Source organism: Pteropus medius, unplaced genomic scaffold (genome assembly GCF_902729225.1).
Source record: "Pteropus medius unplaced genomic scaffold, Ma_sr-lr_union100, whole genome shotgun sequence".
Classification (NCBI taxonomy): Eukaryota; Metazoa; Chordata; class Mammalia; order Chiroptera; family Pteropodidae; genus Pteropus; species Pteropus medius.
The window spans coordinates 622,946-641,376 of record NW_024344371.1 but is presented as its reverse complement, the minus strand read 5'-3'; the positions used below and the strand labels follow the sequence as shown (position 1 = coordinate 641,376).

Below are 18,431 nucleotides of genomic sequence, written 5' to 3'. Positions count from 1 at the left end.
TACCACTGAAGACTGTGGCCACGAGAGGGCAGTAGAGGGAGCTTATCAGAATACTTGGACGTGTTGAGGAAACTCGCTGTGCTCTAATCGCCAGCAGGGACTACACAAACCCTGCGAACTCGCTGGGGTCTGGCTTGCGGGTCCCATTTGAAAAGCCGCGTCTGGAGGCTGCAGAGATATCGAGCCTCTTTATGGCGTGAAATCAATAGTCGTAAGGGCACGGAGGCATGGCCAATCAGGAATCCAGAAACCTCTCACTTTACGTTATTAAAATAAGTTATCTTACCGCCACCTCTCTGATTCCCCTGCCAGGCCGGCGCCCTGGGTTTGTGTATAGAAAGGTCCCCTCCTAATCTCAACGTTTGCCAGAAGCCCAGGATCCCCAACAGAGCTGGAAGCTTGAGATTCCGAGCAAGGCTCATCTTTTCATTATAAGAATAATAATTAATAACAGCAACTCCAAACCTCATTTGACAGCTTGTTGGCTTTCTGAAATTCACCAGCAGAAGAAATTTGCTCCCACAGATTCCGAGACCCCCACCCCCACCCCGTCAACCTCAACAGGCAAGGCCGATTCCTCCCCATTCTCCCCACACTCAAATTAAAGATGAAGAGGGAGGAGTGCAGGATGTGCGCGGTGACAGGTGATGCTAAGGATGGGGGAGCTCACATCCCCACTGGCCTCACCCCCTCTGCGTGGGTCCTGAGCTCTCCGCAGCGGGACTAAGCCGGCTGGGCTCCCCAGGCCTCCACACTAATCTCCAGGCCCCGGCAGGGTTTTCGTTGCCCCCTTGCCACTTAAGGCGGCCGGTGGGTCCGGGCTGAGCTGGGCGCAGGGCGGGCAGAGGGCCGGCCTCTCGATGCCAAACGTACTTCTCCTTTGTTGACAGCTGGCGGAGGAGGAAGTTGGGGTGGGCGGGGAGGGAGGGGCAGGGGGCCGGCGGCAGCGGGCGGTGCCAGCGGCGGGCGCGGCCCCAGCACGCGCGAGCGCGGCCGGCAGGGAAGGGGTTAAGGCGAGCGGCCTCTATGATAATGAGCTGCCTGGTAATATAGGGAGGGAGCCGGCGCGAAGGGCTTCGCAGCCGCCACCGCGGGAGCCGGAGCTGCCTGGCGGAGCGGCGTCCGCGCCAGCCTGGAGCGGGAGGGCGGCTGGGCGCAGTTGCTGGGAATCCTCCGGCCGGGAGGGCGAGCGATCCGGAGGGAGCCCCCGCGAGCCGCGGAGAGCGAACGCGCAGACCTCCCCGCAGACCCAGAAAGCCGGTTCCCGGAGGAAATGGGACTGTGAGCAAACCCGGAGCGAGAAGGGAAGGAAACGCCGGGATTGCTGATGTCAGAGGAGCCCGGAAAGTCGCGCTGGAAAAATCTGAAGACAGCCGGGGCTCTGCCGCTTTCCCCGGAGAGACGCCGCCGGACACCCCCACTCACCCCTCGGTGCCGCCCGGATCCCCCCGCGAGCCGGCGACAGCGCCCGGCGGGGCTGCTGCGGGGCGACGGGGGACGGAGGGGCGCGCGGACCGGAGACTGAGGGGCCACTTCAGGAATACAGATAAGTGGCTGGTGGCTTTGAGGCGGATTTTCACGAATTTGGACTCCATGTGGATGTGGTCGTCCCCGTGACTGCGAGCTGCGGGCCACGAGCGGGGCAGCGCGCCGCCCGCGGCGGCCGGCGGCGGAGGCGGACAGACTGGGGACGCAAGGACAGACGGACGTCGCCCAGCTGGGTAAGCGGCGCTGGAGTCGCCGGCGCCCTCGGTCCCTCCTCCCCAGATGCGCGCACTCCCCGCGGCGGCCCCTTCCGCGCCCGCCTCCCCGGGTCCCCGGCCCCCGGCTCCCGGGCTCGGCTGCGGCCGCGAGTCCCCGCTCGGGCTCGGCCACTTTCGCTGCCGGACCCGGAGCCGCTGCCCGCCAGGGCTTCCCCGCCCGCCGCCCGCTTCCCAGTCAGCGGCTGTTGGAAGCGGCGGCGCTCGGCGGCGCGCACCTGCAGGCGCTCTGCGGCTTTCGGGAGCCCTGGGGCGGCGGGGCTGTCCCGAGAGCTGGAGCCCAGCGCGGGCCTTGGTGGCACGAGCAAGAGAGGCCAAGGCCACTGAGGCCAGCGCTCGATTTGGGGGCGTTCACTCCTGTGCCGGAGTCCCTGGCGGCCGCTGGCTGTTCCTTCGGATTAGGGGACTCGGGAATGGAAGAGGAATCCACGGGCGCTGAACAGGGAGAAGTGCTCCGTGCCCCTCCGTGCGCCCTCGTGGTGCACACCCGTCAGCACCCTCCCCGGGTTTGAGCCACACAAGAGGGTTGGGGGCTGAGGTAGCTTGCCTGGGATCCAGGAGGCTTCTTATGAACCATTCTAGAATACTTCCTCCGTGGGTGCTTTCGTGCCCCACCCCACAAGTGGTGTAGGGATTTTAGAAAATTCTAGCCCTTTCGATCCATCCCACAGGTAGTCTATAAATGTTCATCATGAGCTGGATGGCCAAAGAGAAAGTCACCAAAAACTGCCATTCCAGATGCAATGTCCACCTGTTTGGCATGACCGTTGCCCCAGGAGGAGCGACCTACTCAAACTCAGGTCCGGAGAAATAGAGATGGGGCGGGGTGGGGGGTGTAAAAGACTTGGGGTTCTAGGTCAGTTAAAGGTCTAGAAATGAAAGCCCCCTGAGGTGGGCATTGGAAATATGGCCAGGTCTCGTGTAGGGATCTAAGATCCTGGGGTAGCAGTGACATACCAGCAGTGGGTAGGCAAGGGGGACATAAGACAAGATCAATCTAGCTGCCAGCTAGAGCTTGAGGCAGAGGCTGGGGAGACAGCAGTTTGCAGGAACCCGCAGAAATTTGGGGACCTGTTCATTCTCTTCTGTTCTGGAGCCGGTGGACGATGTTTATGAGCATCCGGGCTGGGCTGCATGTTGTGGGAGTGGAGTCGGGTTCACCTCTCCCCTCTCCTGGTGCAAGAGGAGCTCCCGTCTCACTGGGCTTCTTTCTCAGACCTGGAAACTTCACTCTTCCCTCTGGGCAGGCTGTGTGTTCTGGGGCCTTCCACAGAGCTGCAGAGCCTGGGGATGAGATAGCTCAGGCGGGAGCAGTTCAGCTATTCCTAACTGAAATGCCCAAGTTTTGTGCACTCACTCCAGAGAGCTCCTGGAGTTGCTAGCAGCCCTCTGTTCTGACTTCTCCCTTACCTTCGAACTAATTACCTGTGATCTCTCCTCCTTGACCTGAGTAATATGTGTGTGTCGGGGGTGGGGGGGGGGTGGGGTGGAGGAACCGAGGAAACTGAGAGCATCTGTCAGGACACCCCAGCGAGGTTGTTTTTCTTTTCCCTTCTTCCACCTCGCGGCTTCGCCTTTCACCCCAACCCTTCCTCATCCTGGAACTCGCCCTCACTGCCAGCATTACCGAAAAGGGCCTTTCCCCTCTGTCACCCTGTCGACCCTCTTCAGGGTCCTGCTGGTAAAGAGAGGGCAGGGCAGACTGCCCTCTCAGCTCCCTCCCTGTCCTCAGCAAATTGCATTAGGATGGGGCAAATTGGCTTACAAAGCAGTTAAGTGGAAATGACATTTGAAGCAATGTGCAGTGGAGATGGTGCTGAGAAGCAGCAAGATCCGACACGGTAAAGTCCCGGAAGGTGCCCTTCGCCCAGGGACCCCAAGTCTGACGAGGGAATTCTACCTGGCCCTGTCCTTTGACAGGACATAAAGACCAGGGTCCCTTACAGCCCAGAGCAGGGCAGGAGAGTTGTTTGGCACTTCAGTGCAAGAGTAATCGAAGAGTAAAAGGTGGTGTTGCATGTGTATCGCCTGAAAGGAACCATGTCATTACAAGGTTGGTGGCTCCCTTTCAGAGCTGGCCTGAATACCTGCCCCTGTCCCCAAAGCTCCAGGGAATATATACCCTCTCGACAATCAAAAGCTGCAGGTGTGGGAAACGTAAAAGTTCACCATCCTGTTTTACTGGAGTCTGCACTTAAAATGAGGTTAAAAAGAAAACCCTCAAAGAACAGCTACTTCTCTCTTAGGTCCCTTTCCTATTCACACACTCTTCTGATTCCGTTAATCTTTATTTCATGGGCATGTTACAAGAAAACACACAGGAGTGGGAGGAGAAACCAGTGACACAGTTAAGTATACAGGGCAGCAGCTGGCAGCAGCCTAAACTCGCCAGTTCAGGTCCTATGAAATATTTATGGTGCTGGAGTTGTCACTGTTTGGAGTTTTATAGTCTCTCTCCTGCCTCCTTTTCTATTGCTGCCTCCCCAAGATATGGAGTTTTGTGTTGGGGGAGGCGATTCCTGTCTCCAGAAGCAACTCTCCCCGCCCCCCCCCATCCCCAGCTGTCTCGCTGCGTTGCCACACAGCTGTCTCCACACACACAGACTGGGGCTCAATATACTTCTGTCCATCATAGCAAACGGAGGGGCTGAGAGTGCCAAGCCAAGCCCCCCACCCCACCCCATTCTGATCATAAAGAGACTGGAGCATTGTGTTACAGTCTGTTAACTACAAATAATTCAGGACTGTCCACAGGGAGACTGGCAGAAACAGGCTTCGAGGTGCCGTAGTTTTACAGTTCATGTGCACGGCCCCCTCCCCATCACTTCCACCCTTGCTCAGGGGCAGTCTGTAATCAATTCATTATATGGGAATATTCTGTTTCTCCCCTGCACATATGCTCCGTTCAAGCAATGATGAATGGAACCGATTCCCTTATGGGAAACAGTTTTTTCACTTAGTTACAAAGATTTCATGCCCGATTAGAGTAAATGAGGGTGGGTGTGTGTCCACTTCTTTTTTGGTCATTTCTAAAGGTGAGCCCTGTGGAGACAGAGAGAAAGGCAGTTCTTTCTGGGGTCAAACAGCTGGTCCCAAGGGCCCAGAGGGATGGAAGTTCAGAACAGGATCCCCCGCCCCACTTTCTGCTGGGCTTAGCCCTCAGGCACTGGCGGGGGGGACATTCCCTGGCATGGGGCATATGGAACTTCTTTATCTAGCTCCACACTGTTCCATCTGGAATTGAGGGCAGAAATAGAGGCGAGAAAGTTCTTTGTTGGGGAACAGGATCCCTACTGGGTAAGAATGTAAAGAGAGGAGAGGAAGGGAGGTTGAGAGCTGAAAGGAAAGGCTTAGGCCTGAGCAGTGCAGAGGTCCCCTGCTCTCACAGTTGGTTAACCATTAACCCCCACCCTGCCCTGGCCACATCTCCCACTAGAGTGAAAGGCTAGATCTCAGAAACCCAGAGGACCGGCAGGCGGCCCCCGTGCCCCCGTGTCCCCGGCTCACCCAGCAGAATATTTGCTCTATCTCTCCTCCCCTGCTTCAGCCCCAGGCTCAGGCCTGGCCCCCACTCACCCTTTTCTCTCCCACTTTCCTGGCACCAGCACCCTCTTCCCACCCCCTGCCAGCTGTCCCTTCACCGTGGTGGTGCCAGTTGTTTGCATGGCAGGATGCGTGTCAGAGGCCAGGAAGCAGGCAGGCCTGTGGGGAGAATTGATTGAGGAGAGGGAGCTGGTTTCACACTGGACTCCAAAGCAGGAGCTCCAAGCTCGGGTTCTAGACCACTTCGGCCATATGTACCAGCCCACGACGTTTGCTTGGAAGAGGGGGGTAGGGAGTACGGAAGAGAGTTTTTGCCAAAGTTCCATGCTCCTCGAGGAACGCTCAATTTTCCTAGCATTTGTCACTGTGGATCTGGCCTGTGGGTCCTTGTTTTGGATCTCTGAGATTAGACCATTCTATCCAAGGCCTTTCCAGAAGCATTTCCAGCTCATCAGACCTGGTGTCCTGAACTGCAGAATAAAACAGCAGATGGACCAAAGATGCAGATCTTTTCAGGAGCCTGCGTGCACATGGAAAGACTCAAGTCACAATGTAGAAACAGTCATAGATAAACGGAGAGAGGCAGAGTGACAGAAAAGGAAGATAAAGAAAGAGACTGAAAGTGTGCATAAGACAGAAAGAGCCGAGAGCTAACAGGAAGGCAAATGGGGAAGACCCTTCCAGGCATCAGGGAGCTTCTCAGTTTTCCCTCCCTAGGGCCGAGCTGGTTGGCTGAATTACCAGGTTATCTCCACTAGAGGGGGCTCTTGAAAACCAGGCTTCTCCCTAAACAGTGGCTTTTGTGCCTTTTGTTTTGCTTTTTTTTTTTTAAGAGAAGGAAAAAATAGATGAGATATATTAGAAACTCCCAGCTGTCACTACCCAGAGACCACAACTGGTAGGATCCTATTGCCAGTGGGACCACTGGGCCCTGTCTGGTTGCCGGGGAGTGGGAAAGGCGCCCGCAGCATTAGGCGGAGGTGCCCGGCCGTGGTTAGCAGCTCAGGGCAAGTCCTGCGGGTCAGGATGCCTCTGGGGCGGGCGGCTGGGAGGTGCGATGCCTTCTCAAGTTAGCAGACAGTCCAGTCTGCCGGCTGGCCCGCCACAGGCTCTTGCCTTTCTTTATCAGCAACAGAAGTTTGGGCCCACCCCCAAAGCGCCTCCACACGCCTTCCCTCCTTCCAGCTCCCTAAGTGCGGACTTTCCGAAACACTCTCAGGTGATTGCAAAACTGTTCCTGAGGACGCTTTTTAAAAAAGCCTTTTCAGGAACTGAACGCATGTCAACGTTGTATATCTGATTTCATCTTCGTCTTCGTTTTCTCTGTGGGAGCCTTTCTCTGAATTATAATTCCCTTTTCATTTCAGCAGAGGACAATATGGAGAGAGAGCTGAGTCCAGAGGGTTTTGTCATGAGGAGATAATAACCGTCTAGGAGGGGCATGGAAAAGTATTGAAGTTTTGGGACGGGCAGAGGGCCAGAAACTAGCATCTCCTCAGATCTGATACCAACCCCTGATATTTAATCTTGACTTCCCTTTGGCTCAAATTTACCTGGGGTCGAAGGGGCGGGGAAGGGAGGAGAGAGAAAAGAAAAAAGAAGGACAAGATAAACGTATCGTGCTATGCGAGTCTGATCCTGCTTCTCCTTGGCTAAAATTACTTGTGGTGGCAGAGGTCAAAGGCAGTCGCGTTGCCCTTGGAAAGTTCAACTTGTCTTTGAAAAGAAAGAGTGGAGGAGAGTCCTGGGGCTCAGAATGAAGAGCCATGAATGAACCCCCCTCCTTCCCCTCTCCTTCTCCTCTGCCTCCCCCGGGACGCTCCATTCTCTCGAAGCTCTGGGAAGGGGACAGAGGCTTCTGACAGAGGTACCTCCTGTGCTTCCCTATGCTGTCTAGGGAATTAAACTCCTAAGCTCTCTCCTTTTGTATCTAAACAGCCTCCCTTCCTACCTTAGTTTCTTGTCTGGGGATGGAGGGCTGGAAGAGTGAGGGCGGAAGTAGATCACGCCTCCAACTGTAATCTGCACGTTTGAATTGTTACCCCACACTCCTGCCCTTGCAATGAACCAAATAGGAAGACACTGAAAACAGGAATTGGAATCCTTTTCAGTTTAAACAAATAGACGCCGGTCACTTATGTAGTGCTAGCAATGGAGTAGCTCTCTTACTTTCAAATGCGAAAAAGTAATAGATCCCACCTTCAAAAGCTTTACAGTATCCTCCGGGGAGGGAGAAGTGCATAAGCCAAGTACCCCCAAAGAACTTTGGGGTAAGGCAGAATGGGGTTAACAGTGCCCTGGGGAGTCAGGAAGTGAAGGCGCAGAAGCTCCTGGAAGCTTTTACTCGAGTCCATGGAAAGCGCCTTGGGGATGAGCCAAAACTTTGAGTGCTGATAAGGAAAGGCCAGGAGAGAGACTCAGGTGCCCGAACCTCATAGTTTCCGGTAGAGAATGGCTGTCTAACCTCTCTCATTCCTCAGCCTCTAAGAGCTGCCCCTAAGCATTTCCCCCCTCATTCTCTTCCTTAGATTTTAAACTGACAACACTTGGGGTTGTTTTCTATTAGTCAACATCTTAGAGCAAGATCTCCAGTCCCTCACTCCTGAGGGGTTTCACATAGTATTCTATGTAAATTGCATCCCTTTCCGGTCCCCTGGAGCTGGCCGGTGCGGTTCATCAGGAAATGTTATTACTCATCTGTATTCACATTTCACTGTCCAGAATCCTGCTGTTAACTCACCCTCTCTTATCGGGAATGAACTCATTAAATGGATCAGACCTGAGGGGAAAAAAATCAGATTTTACCACTACCCCTTGGCTGAGCTCTGCCATATGTTCGCTACCTGGCCTAGGAACCACTGTCTGTGCAGAAAGGAGGCAGAGAAGGATTAATGGAGGGAGGTTAGGAGGAGGCAGACTTAGACTCCATTTAAAAACGGTTTCTCATACTGCAATGGAAGGTGGTGCTCTTCTTATACCTTGAAGTGTTCAAATCAAGTCTGGCGTTGGGAGACCCTGAACTGGGACGGACTGAACTAGGGGTCATGCTTGGGATTCAAGAGGCCTTTGAAACCCTTGAAAGTTTGCTTTCAAGACATATGGAGATAGCTGTCTACCTACCTCTCTATATCCGAAGAGGAGTGTATGACGCCCCCCATGTAAGGAACCACTACCCCCCAGTCTCTAGACCCTTTTCCTACCCTCACTTTCTGCTTCCTACCCTGGTGTTGGAATGGGGGCTTCGGATGAAGAGCTGTAACCGCAGGGCTCCCCACATCCACAGGGTAGATGACTCACTCTCTGAGTAAACGAGAGAAATCGGGCCAGGCTCAGACTGTCAGGGGGTTGTAACTGCTCTGCAGCTACGGGCAAGTCCTTGACCCTCTCTGAGCAGGAGGCAGGGCAGAGGGCAACTCCCTTTAAGGGAGAGAGGCTGGAAGGTTCAGGAAAAGAGGAAGAGATAGGTGAAACAACCCGCCTGCCCACAAAAGCAGGAGGACAGACAGGGCAGACAGTGGCCGGAGGGGATGTTGCTGCTTTGAAGTGCTTTCCTGCTTGGTGAAAGCGAAAGGCCTCGCTGGGCTGGGTAAATATTACGTTGGCCTCTGACCTCCCACCTCCCCTGGCTGCTCCCCCAGCTTCCCGTTCTTTCCCGTTCCTTCTCCCGAATAACAAAGTTACCTGGGGGGAGAGGGGGCAGAGCATGTTTTCTGAATATGGGGGTTCTCATTGGGAGCCCAGGCCAAAGCCAGACAGGAACACCACACTCCTTCCCAGTCCTCACACAGGAAAGGCCTCTTTTGAGTCAGCAAACAGCGCTCTGGTGGCCCCCGGTGGTCCCCTGGTCCACTTTGGCGGGTGGTGATGTTTTCTAGGAGAGGTACCGTCAGGATTTCACAGTCCCCTGACAAGACTGGCCCCCTACCTTCACCCCAGCTGCCTAAACCATCCCGACTGGTCCCTCGACTCTCTGTTGAATTAAAACCCACACTACTAGGGTTTCTGCTAGGCGAAAACTCCAGGGTTTATCCGGAAATTAAGAAAATTTGAGCCCGCCGCCCCACTGTGAGTGGCCTCACGCTGGTGCAAGAGGTCTGGGTCCAACCGAGAGGGTCAGAACAGATGGTCAGGATGAGTCTGGTGTCAGGGTGGGGACCCGACAGCACAGGAACAAAGGGCCTTCCTTCACACTTAAGCCCTTCCTCCTTCCTGAAAGATTTCTCGCCTGCCCACCGGGGCTCGTCCTCCATTTGCTCCCCGGTCCCAGGAGGGAGACACTGGGACAGCTGAGGCCTGCCCCTTACACCCCACCTCGGCTTCCCCGGTCGTGCGGGGGGATGAGCGCTTGGCAGGGCTCCCCAGGCGCCCTCACTTGCCTTTGTTTCTGGAGCCAGGCACAGCAAGATGGTCAGGGGATTCGGAAAAATGACGATTTTTGCAAACGTGCAAAACTATTCTAAAATCTAGAGCAGGAATAAAGCCAAGCAAGGGACATTTTTCTTCTATCTTTCTGAATTTGTTTGGAACATCTGAGAAAAGTAAGATTTTATTTTAAAAATGTCTCTGTGCTATAATATGAATAGATAAAGGCTGAAGACTCAGTGGAGACTGGAAACTGAGAGGAAAACCAGTGGTGATCCTGGCACTGGGGCCACGTGTGTGGCGCAAGGTCAGCATGGAACCATTGGGACTGGAATTTGAATTCTGAATTTGCTACCCTTATGGTTTTGGTGCCATCAGATCTCGGAGTACAGATGAATGCTATTGTCATAGAACTGGTAGGGTGGCATTTTTCTGGAAGTCTACCTCCCAGGGCAGGAGAAGGGGCAGATTTCATGCGCCTCTGGCTACCTGTCTGCAATAGGCTTACATCTCACTGCAGACGGAGCTGGGGTCCGGATGGGGCAGACACAGCATGAAAAACATTTCCAGGAGTCGGGTGCCAGAGCCCGGGCTGGACCACGGCCTTAGGGATTAGATCCTCAGCCAGTGCAGGTCACTGGTCACGACACAGCAGGAGATCTGGGCAGAAGCACCTGCTGTCTTCTCCCAGCCCAAGAAGCTCCCCCACAGCCCCCCCAGCTGAAGGACAAGAGCCCTGTCCCTTATTGGAAGTGCAGAGCAGAGAGTCCTGTGCATCGGAGAGCTCTGTCCGTGAGCCAGCTGTGGAAAACGAATGTGACAAGGTGCCTTCATTTTCTTTTCTAAAATATTATTAAGAAGACAGTTTGAATTACAAAGGAAATAGGTATTCTACATAGAGTACTAGGAGAAAATGTTTCTGAGCATTTGATAGTAACTTTTCCCCAGGCCCACATCACGTGAAACCTAAGTTCAAACTGGGGGAGTGGATTGCCTTGAGTCACACAGTGGCCAGTCACTGCTCTCATTTTAAGGAGGTTTGTTTGCCCCAGCCTAGGCCAGTCCACCCTCTTGATGTGCCCAGTTAGCCACCTTCTCTTCTCAGTCTCTTCTTCCCTGACCTTGTGCCCAGAGATCTCTCTTGGGTTTGAGCAGAGAAGCAGTATTCCCCCAAAACTGACCCCTCCCTTTCTCTGCCAGTCCGCTGGCCCGTAGAACACACCAACTGCCTCTCCGTGCACTGGGCAGTGTGCTTTAGGAAGCCCCCACCCCACCTCTTAAATAGCTCCGACCAGCTTTCCCCCATCCACAGCAAGCCTTGCTATTTGCACAGTGAATGGCTCTGGCAAGGCCAAGCCTTCCCTCCCTCCCGGAGAGGCACTGTGGGCACTGTTTGTGTTTCGGTCTCCGTAGACTCAGCATTCACTACTTGAAGAGGGTGAGACAATGACCCGAGCAGCTGCCTGTGGACTGCTGGCTGGGGGCTGCTAGCATGTCGGGCCAACCAGGCTTTGTGCACCGTGCACCTGGGAGCATTCTCGGGCAGCCATGATAGATCCAGAGGGGATGGGGGATTTGGGATCCGGACGACCTGGTCCAGGCCACCTGATTGGCTTCCCCCTCGAGCCCCAACTTCCTAGGCCACACTTCCTACCAGTTGTCCCTGGGACCCTCGGAGAAAGAATAAGGCCCTGGCTCTTAAGGAAGCAGACATTTCTGGCCTGAGGACAGGAAGAAGCAGAACTCTTGTGCAGGTGAGAAAAAAAGGAAGCTTCACCAGGAGCCTGTCCGGGTAGAAGAAAGGCACATTACTCGCAAGGAGGTCGAACATAATTTAATGTGACTGAACAAATGTGTATTGAATATTTGCTAGATATTGAGAGGGAGGCAAGTCACTGTGCTGACTCTTGAGGAGCTTACAACGTGCCAAGGGAGAAAGGGAATGATGCAAATATTGTCATGCCACTTAAATATAAGTATTTCAGGAAAGAAGTGAAAGAGATTAACCAGAGCCATCCGACCCCGGAAGGGGCTGTCTAAGGAAGGAATGAGCTCCACGTCATTTGAGGAATTCAAGCACAGGTTGAAAGTTGTCAACCAGGTCTCAAGAAGGGATTCTCGTGTGGAGCAGAAGGGTGTAAGTGGTGGCCGAGATCCCCACCCACCTCCAAATCTTCTAACCTTGAGTCTCCCTGTTTGCTGCTCAGTAAATTCAATGAAGGAAAAGATGAAAAGTGAAGTTGAGTGTCAGGTCTGCAGCTGCTGGCCTTAATTCCTTAGTAGATAGAGCTGGTCTTCACACCTTCACCCCCAGGAGTCCCCTCAGAGCAGGGTGCAAGGAAGGCTAGGCTGGAGTAAGCCCCGGTTTCGCCTGAAGCCAGAATTCTCCTCATCACGTTAAAATGAGCTCTCCCTCTGCAAGCAGGGGCAGACCCCTCTGAACCGAGACTCGGTCAGCTCTCTGTGCAGCCCTAACTTCTAATCATTGTCATAAACGGGGTGGAAGCAGCTGCTCACTCCAGTCTATTATCAGCTTGGTTGGAGACAGAGAAATTTAAATGACAGTAAGATGCTTAGCAAAGAAACGAAAGTCGATGTTAAAAATAAAGAAAACAAGACAGCTTGTTTCATCGAAATAGAAGGGTTATTAAACAGCCTTGAATTAATCAGTGATCTGCCAGGGTTGGGAGCTGAAGAGCAGCAGGGCCAGGGGAGCTGGGAGAGGCGGGCGGGGGAGAGAGGATGGCAGGTGGGCGCCGCCTGTGCTCTGGGGCTGGCTGGACTGACCCGGGAATGTTACAGTCTTCAGAGGGGTGGTGGGCAGCTAGTAACAGCGGGTCAGGGAGGGAGGGGACTTAGGGACTTTGACACCCCAGCCTCTGTCCCTAGGAGGTCCTGCTCTTGGATTGTTTCCATCTGCCACCACCTGTACCACTCCTGGGTCCAATTCCAGTCCTCGGCTTCTCCCCGGCCCTCCTTGTCACCAGCCAGGGCTGGACAGGAGCCAAATGGCATTCAGTGGATAGTCAGAATCTCTCAGCCCCAAGTCTTTTCCTCTGAACTCAACTCTGAGTTGAGCTCCTTATGCCCCACCCCCATCCCGCAAGAGTGTCACAGTATATCCCTGAAGGATGGCCAGTCTTGCCTACCTGGAGGCAGAGAGTGATCTCTGCAGTAAGTGCTCCTTACAACCCCAGACAGCAGAGAAACAGGGTGACACATTTAACTCCAGGATCCCCACATCCAAGTCCTACTTCTCCATCTAGTACCTTCGCCACAATATTTCACTTCAAATATACCTGTGAATTAGTGATGCTGACGCTACTCTCTCCCTCACAGGCTTGTATGAAAGATACTAATTAATGGTGTAACATACGCGAAATTCTTAAGAAACAGTAAAATCACTGCACAAATGCTATTTCATATATTTGTGGGGTCCCTTGAGACCTCAGAACAAGCCATCAGAAGAAAAGTTTTGCAGAGGGCACAGAATGGGTCTGGGCGGAAAGGAGACTTGCTCGCATGTTGGCGGGGCTGACAGGCCTATGAGCAAATGAGCATCCATCCCGTCGGGGTGTGCAACGGGCTAGATCTTGAATCAGTCACTCCAGGCGCATTTTCTTTGCTCTTTCTCCTCAGCCCTCCCTTCCGAGTCCCCCCTGGCTGCTTACCCTTTGCCAGTCTCCTCTCCCACACCCCATTCATCATGGGGGCCGGATTCTCACTCAGGGAGTTCTTTTCATCTCTCCGCCCCAGGTCCCCCCACGCTGCACCATCCTGCTGCTTTCCCTCCAGCACATTCTTCTCCCTGTCAGCCTCTCTGATAATTGCTCCCTTCACTTTCCCTTGCAGTGGGGTCGAGGTCCTGGATGTCCTCAACCGATAGGGCCTCAAGGGCCTCAAAAGTCTCTTTTCCCCTGCAATCTCACCCAGGGACTGATGCCACTCCAGGCGTTAAGAGTCCCCTGGCCAAGTACACGTGCAACTTGGCACAGACAAGCCCCTCAGGTGGACAGACCTCTGCCAAGAATGCCAACCACCCCGCGGTCCCCACGCGTCCCTTTTATCCAGCCCACAGCACTTCCCCTGCTCACACGTGTGACTGCGAGCTCGCCTGTTACTTAAGAGAGGCTGCCTGACAGCTCAGGATCTTTCTTGCAAGAGCTCAGAGTCTCAGACAAAGAGAGAAAAATAATAGAAACTGAAGGTGGGAAGGTACAGGGTGGGGACACAGCCTGCTTAAGAAGCTTCCTCATAAAAAGGAGTTAGAGCTCTTTATTGGAGAGAGGAAGAGACAGGGGGAGATAAGGGAAGGCGATTCCTGCCGGCCAGACCCAGCATGCGCAGGGCCCAGAAGATCTGGGCCTCCAGCCCTCTGTTCCAGCATCTCCTCCTCCTGTGGGGCAGCTTTACTCTTTCCTCCCTTCCTTCCTGCCAGGGAACCAGGGTGAATCACCAAGCGCAGCAGACGCGGCCTTTAACTCACCCTCAGGCTGTGAGAAGAGTTGGGGCGTAATCTGGCCAGCACGGGCCCGAGGGGTCTGTGGAGAGTGGCTGCTGAAGACCAGCTGCGCCTAGTTTCTCCCGAGAGGCCAGGGTCTGGGGAGCTGGGCACTGAGTCATCATGTTCCCCAGCACAAGAATCACCCCTCACCTGGCTGAAACAGAGCCCTCAGCCTTTGTCACCATCGTACAGGGCTGCCGTCACTGCCAAGGAGAGGATGCCCTTGTACAGTGTTGCTCCAAAAACAGAAACAAGAGTAATCGGTGTTTATTCAGAGTTGTAGAGTTTACAGAAACACTTTCACATCCATTATCTCATTGCTTCTCACCACAACGCTGTGAGGTGTCCTTTTACAGCTGAGGAAACTGAGGCTCCGAAAGGTTAAATAACATGTTCAAGGTCAAAAACAAGGAAGTGATAGAGCAAGACTTGAGCCCAGGTCTGTCTCTGAATCCCAGTCTTTTCTCTGTGCCCACCGCCTGGCTACATGCGCCACAGCGAGTCTGCCTCATGGAAGAGCCCTGTTCCGAAACCTTCCTGGGCCGTCTCCCCACCCCACTCTGCTCCGGATCACCTCGTGTCGTCAATTGACCATTTGTTACAATATACTTTGTATTTGATCTATGACATTATATGATTCGCGGCTTTGGAGCTGTCTTGCCGAGACTTTGCCTGTGCAAGCCCTGGATGCATCGGGCGTTCTTTGAAGGCAGAGCTGGTATCTTCCTATTCTTCTCCATCCTCCTCCCCACCTCATCCACCTAGCCAATGATATTTGCTCTTCACCCAGTGGGTTCAAGATGAACTTTTTAAAGTCAGGATCCTTCCAAATGGTTCACTCCTTTCTTCACTGCCACCAAAAGCTCAGTTATGACAGATCATTAAGCCAGGTGTGGTGGTTCAAACCACATCTTAGGGCAGACGAGGTGTTGAGAAAAGCCAGTGAGTATCCCCATCTCCCCTCTCCTCTGCTCCCCATGGTTCAGACTAAGCATAGACTGAATGAAAGGCACTGGGCTAGCCCTATGGGATGCTGAAGGGCGTGAGGTATCGTCTTGGCCCTCTAAGAGCCTCCAATTCATGGGAATATAAGAGAGTCACATAACATACGAGAGCCAACACTGAAACGCAGTATGTGCTAAAAACAGCAGTTTCTAATTGACTGTGTAAGAGAAACAGGTGATTGGCGGTTGGGGAGGTTCTAGAGGCTTCATGAGGCTTTGGAGGATGGACAGGGTTTTATAGGCAAAGAGGAAAGTGGAGATGGGCGTTCCGGGAAGAGGAGAGCACAGAGGTGAAATGTGCAAGGTATTCTGGAGACTTGACAGATGAACGAGTTTGCTGGAAGTGGGGTCACTCTGGGAGAGATGAGAAGGGGGAGGTTGGAGAAAGTCAGAAGAGCCAACTTGGGAAGGACTTGAACTTGCGTGCTCAGCAGTCCAGCCTTGAGTCTATCTGGGCAACAGAAGGTATTTCTATCGGTGGATATCACACCCTGGGCACATGCCTGGCAAAGTTAGACAAGGAGTCTGAGGCACAAGAAATGAAGCAGTACCAGGCACACCTGGCAGGACATCTACGGCTGAATCTTAGCTGCTGATGGCTTTTATCAGGGTCCGTCTCATCTGATAGTCTTGGTGACAGCCTTGCATGCACCATTTCAGGGAGGCTACACCAGGCTTGCTGGTAAAGAGGCCCACTCTTGATCTTTGAGGAACCCTGACTTCTAGAAATGGACAGTGTTAAAAAATGCACCTTGATATGGCAATAATGGCCACTTTCCCCGACAATGATGAAGCGGAAGTGATGGGGAGTGTGCTCCTTGTCCCCAGAGCACTTCAGTGGCCCACCATGGGAGCCACTGGGGACGGAAAGACAGGAAGTTCTGCAAGAGAAACAGGAAGTGCTCTCACCTGGAGACTTGTTGGGGGCCATTAAAATTTTTCTTCACGAGGAGAAAGACTCAGGACAGTTTTTCAGGAAAGTAAGTGGGGTTGGGGGCCAGTCCGTTGCCTGAGAGCTGAGATGAATGCCTGGTGTTTTGTTTGAATTTCCCCCCGCCCTTTTTTTCTCCTTTTTCCTCCCACTGCTGTGAATTGGAGCTGTGTCATTATTCTTTGAAAACATGACTGTGGTTAATGGCAGCATAATATGCCATCATGTGGAGTAACTGTAATTTATTTAACCATTTCCTTGGGCACTTTCTACCCTGTGTCCTGCTCTCCTGCCATTTCTACCTCAGAGTCCCTGGCTCTGCCACGGACAGTAAGGGAAGGTAAGAAGGCAGGAGATATATCTCCAGGCTTCCCAAAAAGGTCATGTGGAATTTCTCTAAAAGATGACTGCCAGCTGGCAACCCTCTTGCCACAAAACACCCCTGAAATCTTGTGACACACATAACTCAATCCATGCCACCCCCGACCCTCAGCCCTGCTCCATTACCAAAATGGGAGCCTCCGATTTTGACCTTTAAAATAAAGTACTTGCCAAGTATTACTTAACATTCTAGTGAGTCTTTCCAGACCAGAGATAAGAAGATTTGGTTAAAAAATTATGCTGACTATCTAGGCAATGTGGAATAGTAAGTGTGGGCATCAGAAAGTTCTTCTTCCTAGCGGAATGATGCTAGTCTAGTTATCAACCTTCCTGAGATTCTGTTTTTTCATCTGTGAAATGGGAATGATAATACCCATCTTGCAAGATAATCACAAAAATTTTCATTGCAAAGAATCTAGCATAGTGAGCTATATAGCAGGTGATAAATACAAATAATAGCTGCTCCTCTTTATTTACTATTTTGTTATAGAAACAAATGGGAGTCGCTATTATTATGCTACTCACGGACCTTAGTGTATGAGATCTCCTAACATGAATCTGGACTCGACTTAGCAGAGTCATGTCCTCACTTTTATTCTTTTGCTTGATTTTGGAAGGAGCCTGAGAATTCCTTTTCCTGTCCTTTAATCCTGTAATGCCTACCAGAACAGCAACCCACTACTAGGGTGGATAACACAGGGTCCAGCTTAGAGTCAAGGGAGAACTGGGGTGACCTTTCTGAGCAACCCCCACCCCCGCATAGTGCCAAGGGCAGGCTGGTCCCCAGGGTCTGCAGCTCCTAGCCTCAGAGCCCCGCTAGCCAACAGAAATTCTTTCTGCCCCAGGGGTGAGGTGGCCATGGAAAGGCAGAGTGGGTTGAGGAGGGCAGAGCCCCAGAACGGGGAGGGGTCTGGGGAGGTGGGGAAGAAGGCAGCTGCTTGAAATTGATTGCTCCTGTAGTTCAGTTTATACCATGGGCTCTCTCAGTGCTGCCCGGGTGGCGACCTTTAGATAATAAAGGGAATTCTGGGAGATTTCTGACAGGCCCATGACATATGGGGCAGGTCTGCAGGGTCAGGCATGTATCTCCCTGTTCCTGGCCCCGGGGTAATGAATCTTGTTTTGACTTTGCAAAGCCAGCCCAGCCAGCATGCCCCCACCCCCTTCCGCAACCCCTCAAGTGAGTGCGGTCTTTGGAGCCTTCATAACTCAGGGAGACAACTCCAAACTTTTACAGCCTGTGAGAGGAGAAGACAAACACTGGATGTTTTGCTAAGGCCCTGGGAGAGCTGCTTCAGTTTCCAGGGCTCAGTCAGAGTCCACTGGGAGACCTGGGGAAAAAAGCAACAGAAAACCCTCCCTGGTGTGAAAAGGCAGGGGTTCCCAGGACAGGCGGGAGCGGGAGCAGGGGTGGGATTGAACGGAGATGGCTCCCTGGGAGTCACAAAATATACTCTAAGGTTCTCGGGGTCTAGGAAGTGACACGCCGACTCTTCTGGGCAGAAGCAGAAGAACAGAGCAGAGCAGGCAAAAAGACTGGAAACCACTCTGCAGGAAAAGCCCAACCCAAGTGGGTCTTCTGGGCCCAGGTGTTTAGCTGGGGAAAGAGGAAGCGTGTTCTGCCTCCAGTCCTCGCAGTGATGTTAAGAAATCGATGTCTCTAAGCATCGTGGCCAGTGATGGCTCATACCCGCCCCCTCGCTACCAGCATGCGTGCTTGCACTTGCAAGAACGCATACCCCTTTTCTCTAAAATAACAATCCCTGAGCCAAGATGCTAGAGTCCATTACTCTTCCCTGCCAGGTTAGTCTGCTAGAGCTGCTGGAACAAACGGGGTGGCTTGAATAACAGAAATGCATTATCTCACGGTTCTGGAGGCCAGAAGTCAAGGTGTCGGCAGGGTTGGTTCCTCCTGAGGGCCAGGAGGAAAGGCTCTGCCCCCGGCC

At 53.1% G+C, this 18,431-nt stretch overlaps 1 protein-coding gene across 3 annotated transcripts in view; it reads left to right on the top strand.

The window, feature by feature from the left end:
- Window positions 1-1,031: 1,031 nt before the first annotated feature.
- PLXNA2 (plexin A2) overlaps window positions 1,032-18,431 on the top strand; it is a 199,625-nt gene continuing 182,225 nt past the window's right edge. The window contains exon 1 of one of the 3 annotated variants that reach the window (XM_039870290.1): window positions 1,032-1,721. Coding sequence is in view for 1 of the 3 variants with exons in the window: in XM_039870289.1 (XP_039726223.1) it covers window positions 2,443-2,560 (118 nt within the window). In the remaining 2 variants the exon portion in view is untranslated. Of the gene's footprint in view, window positions 1,722-2,431; window positions 2,561-8,472; window positions 8,890-18,431 lie in introns of those variants that run through there. The other 2 variants (XM_039870289.1, XM_039870291.1) reach the window with 2 other exon arrangements.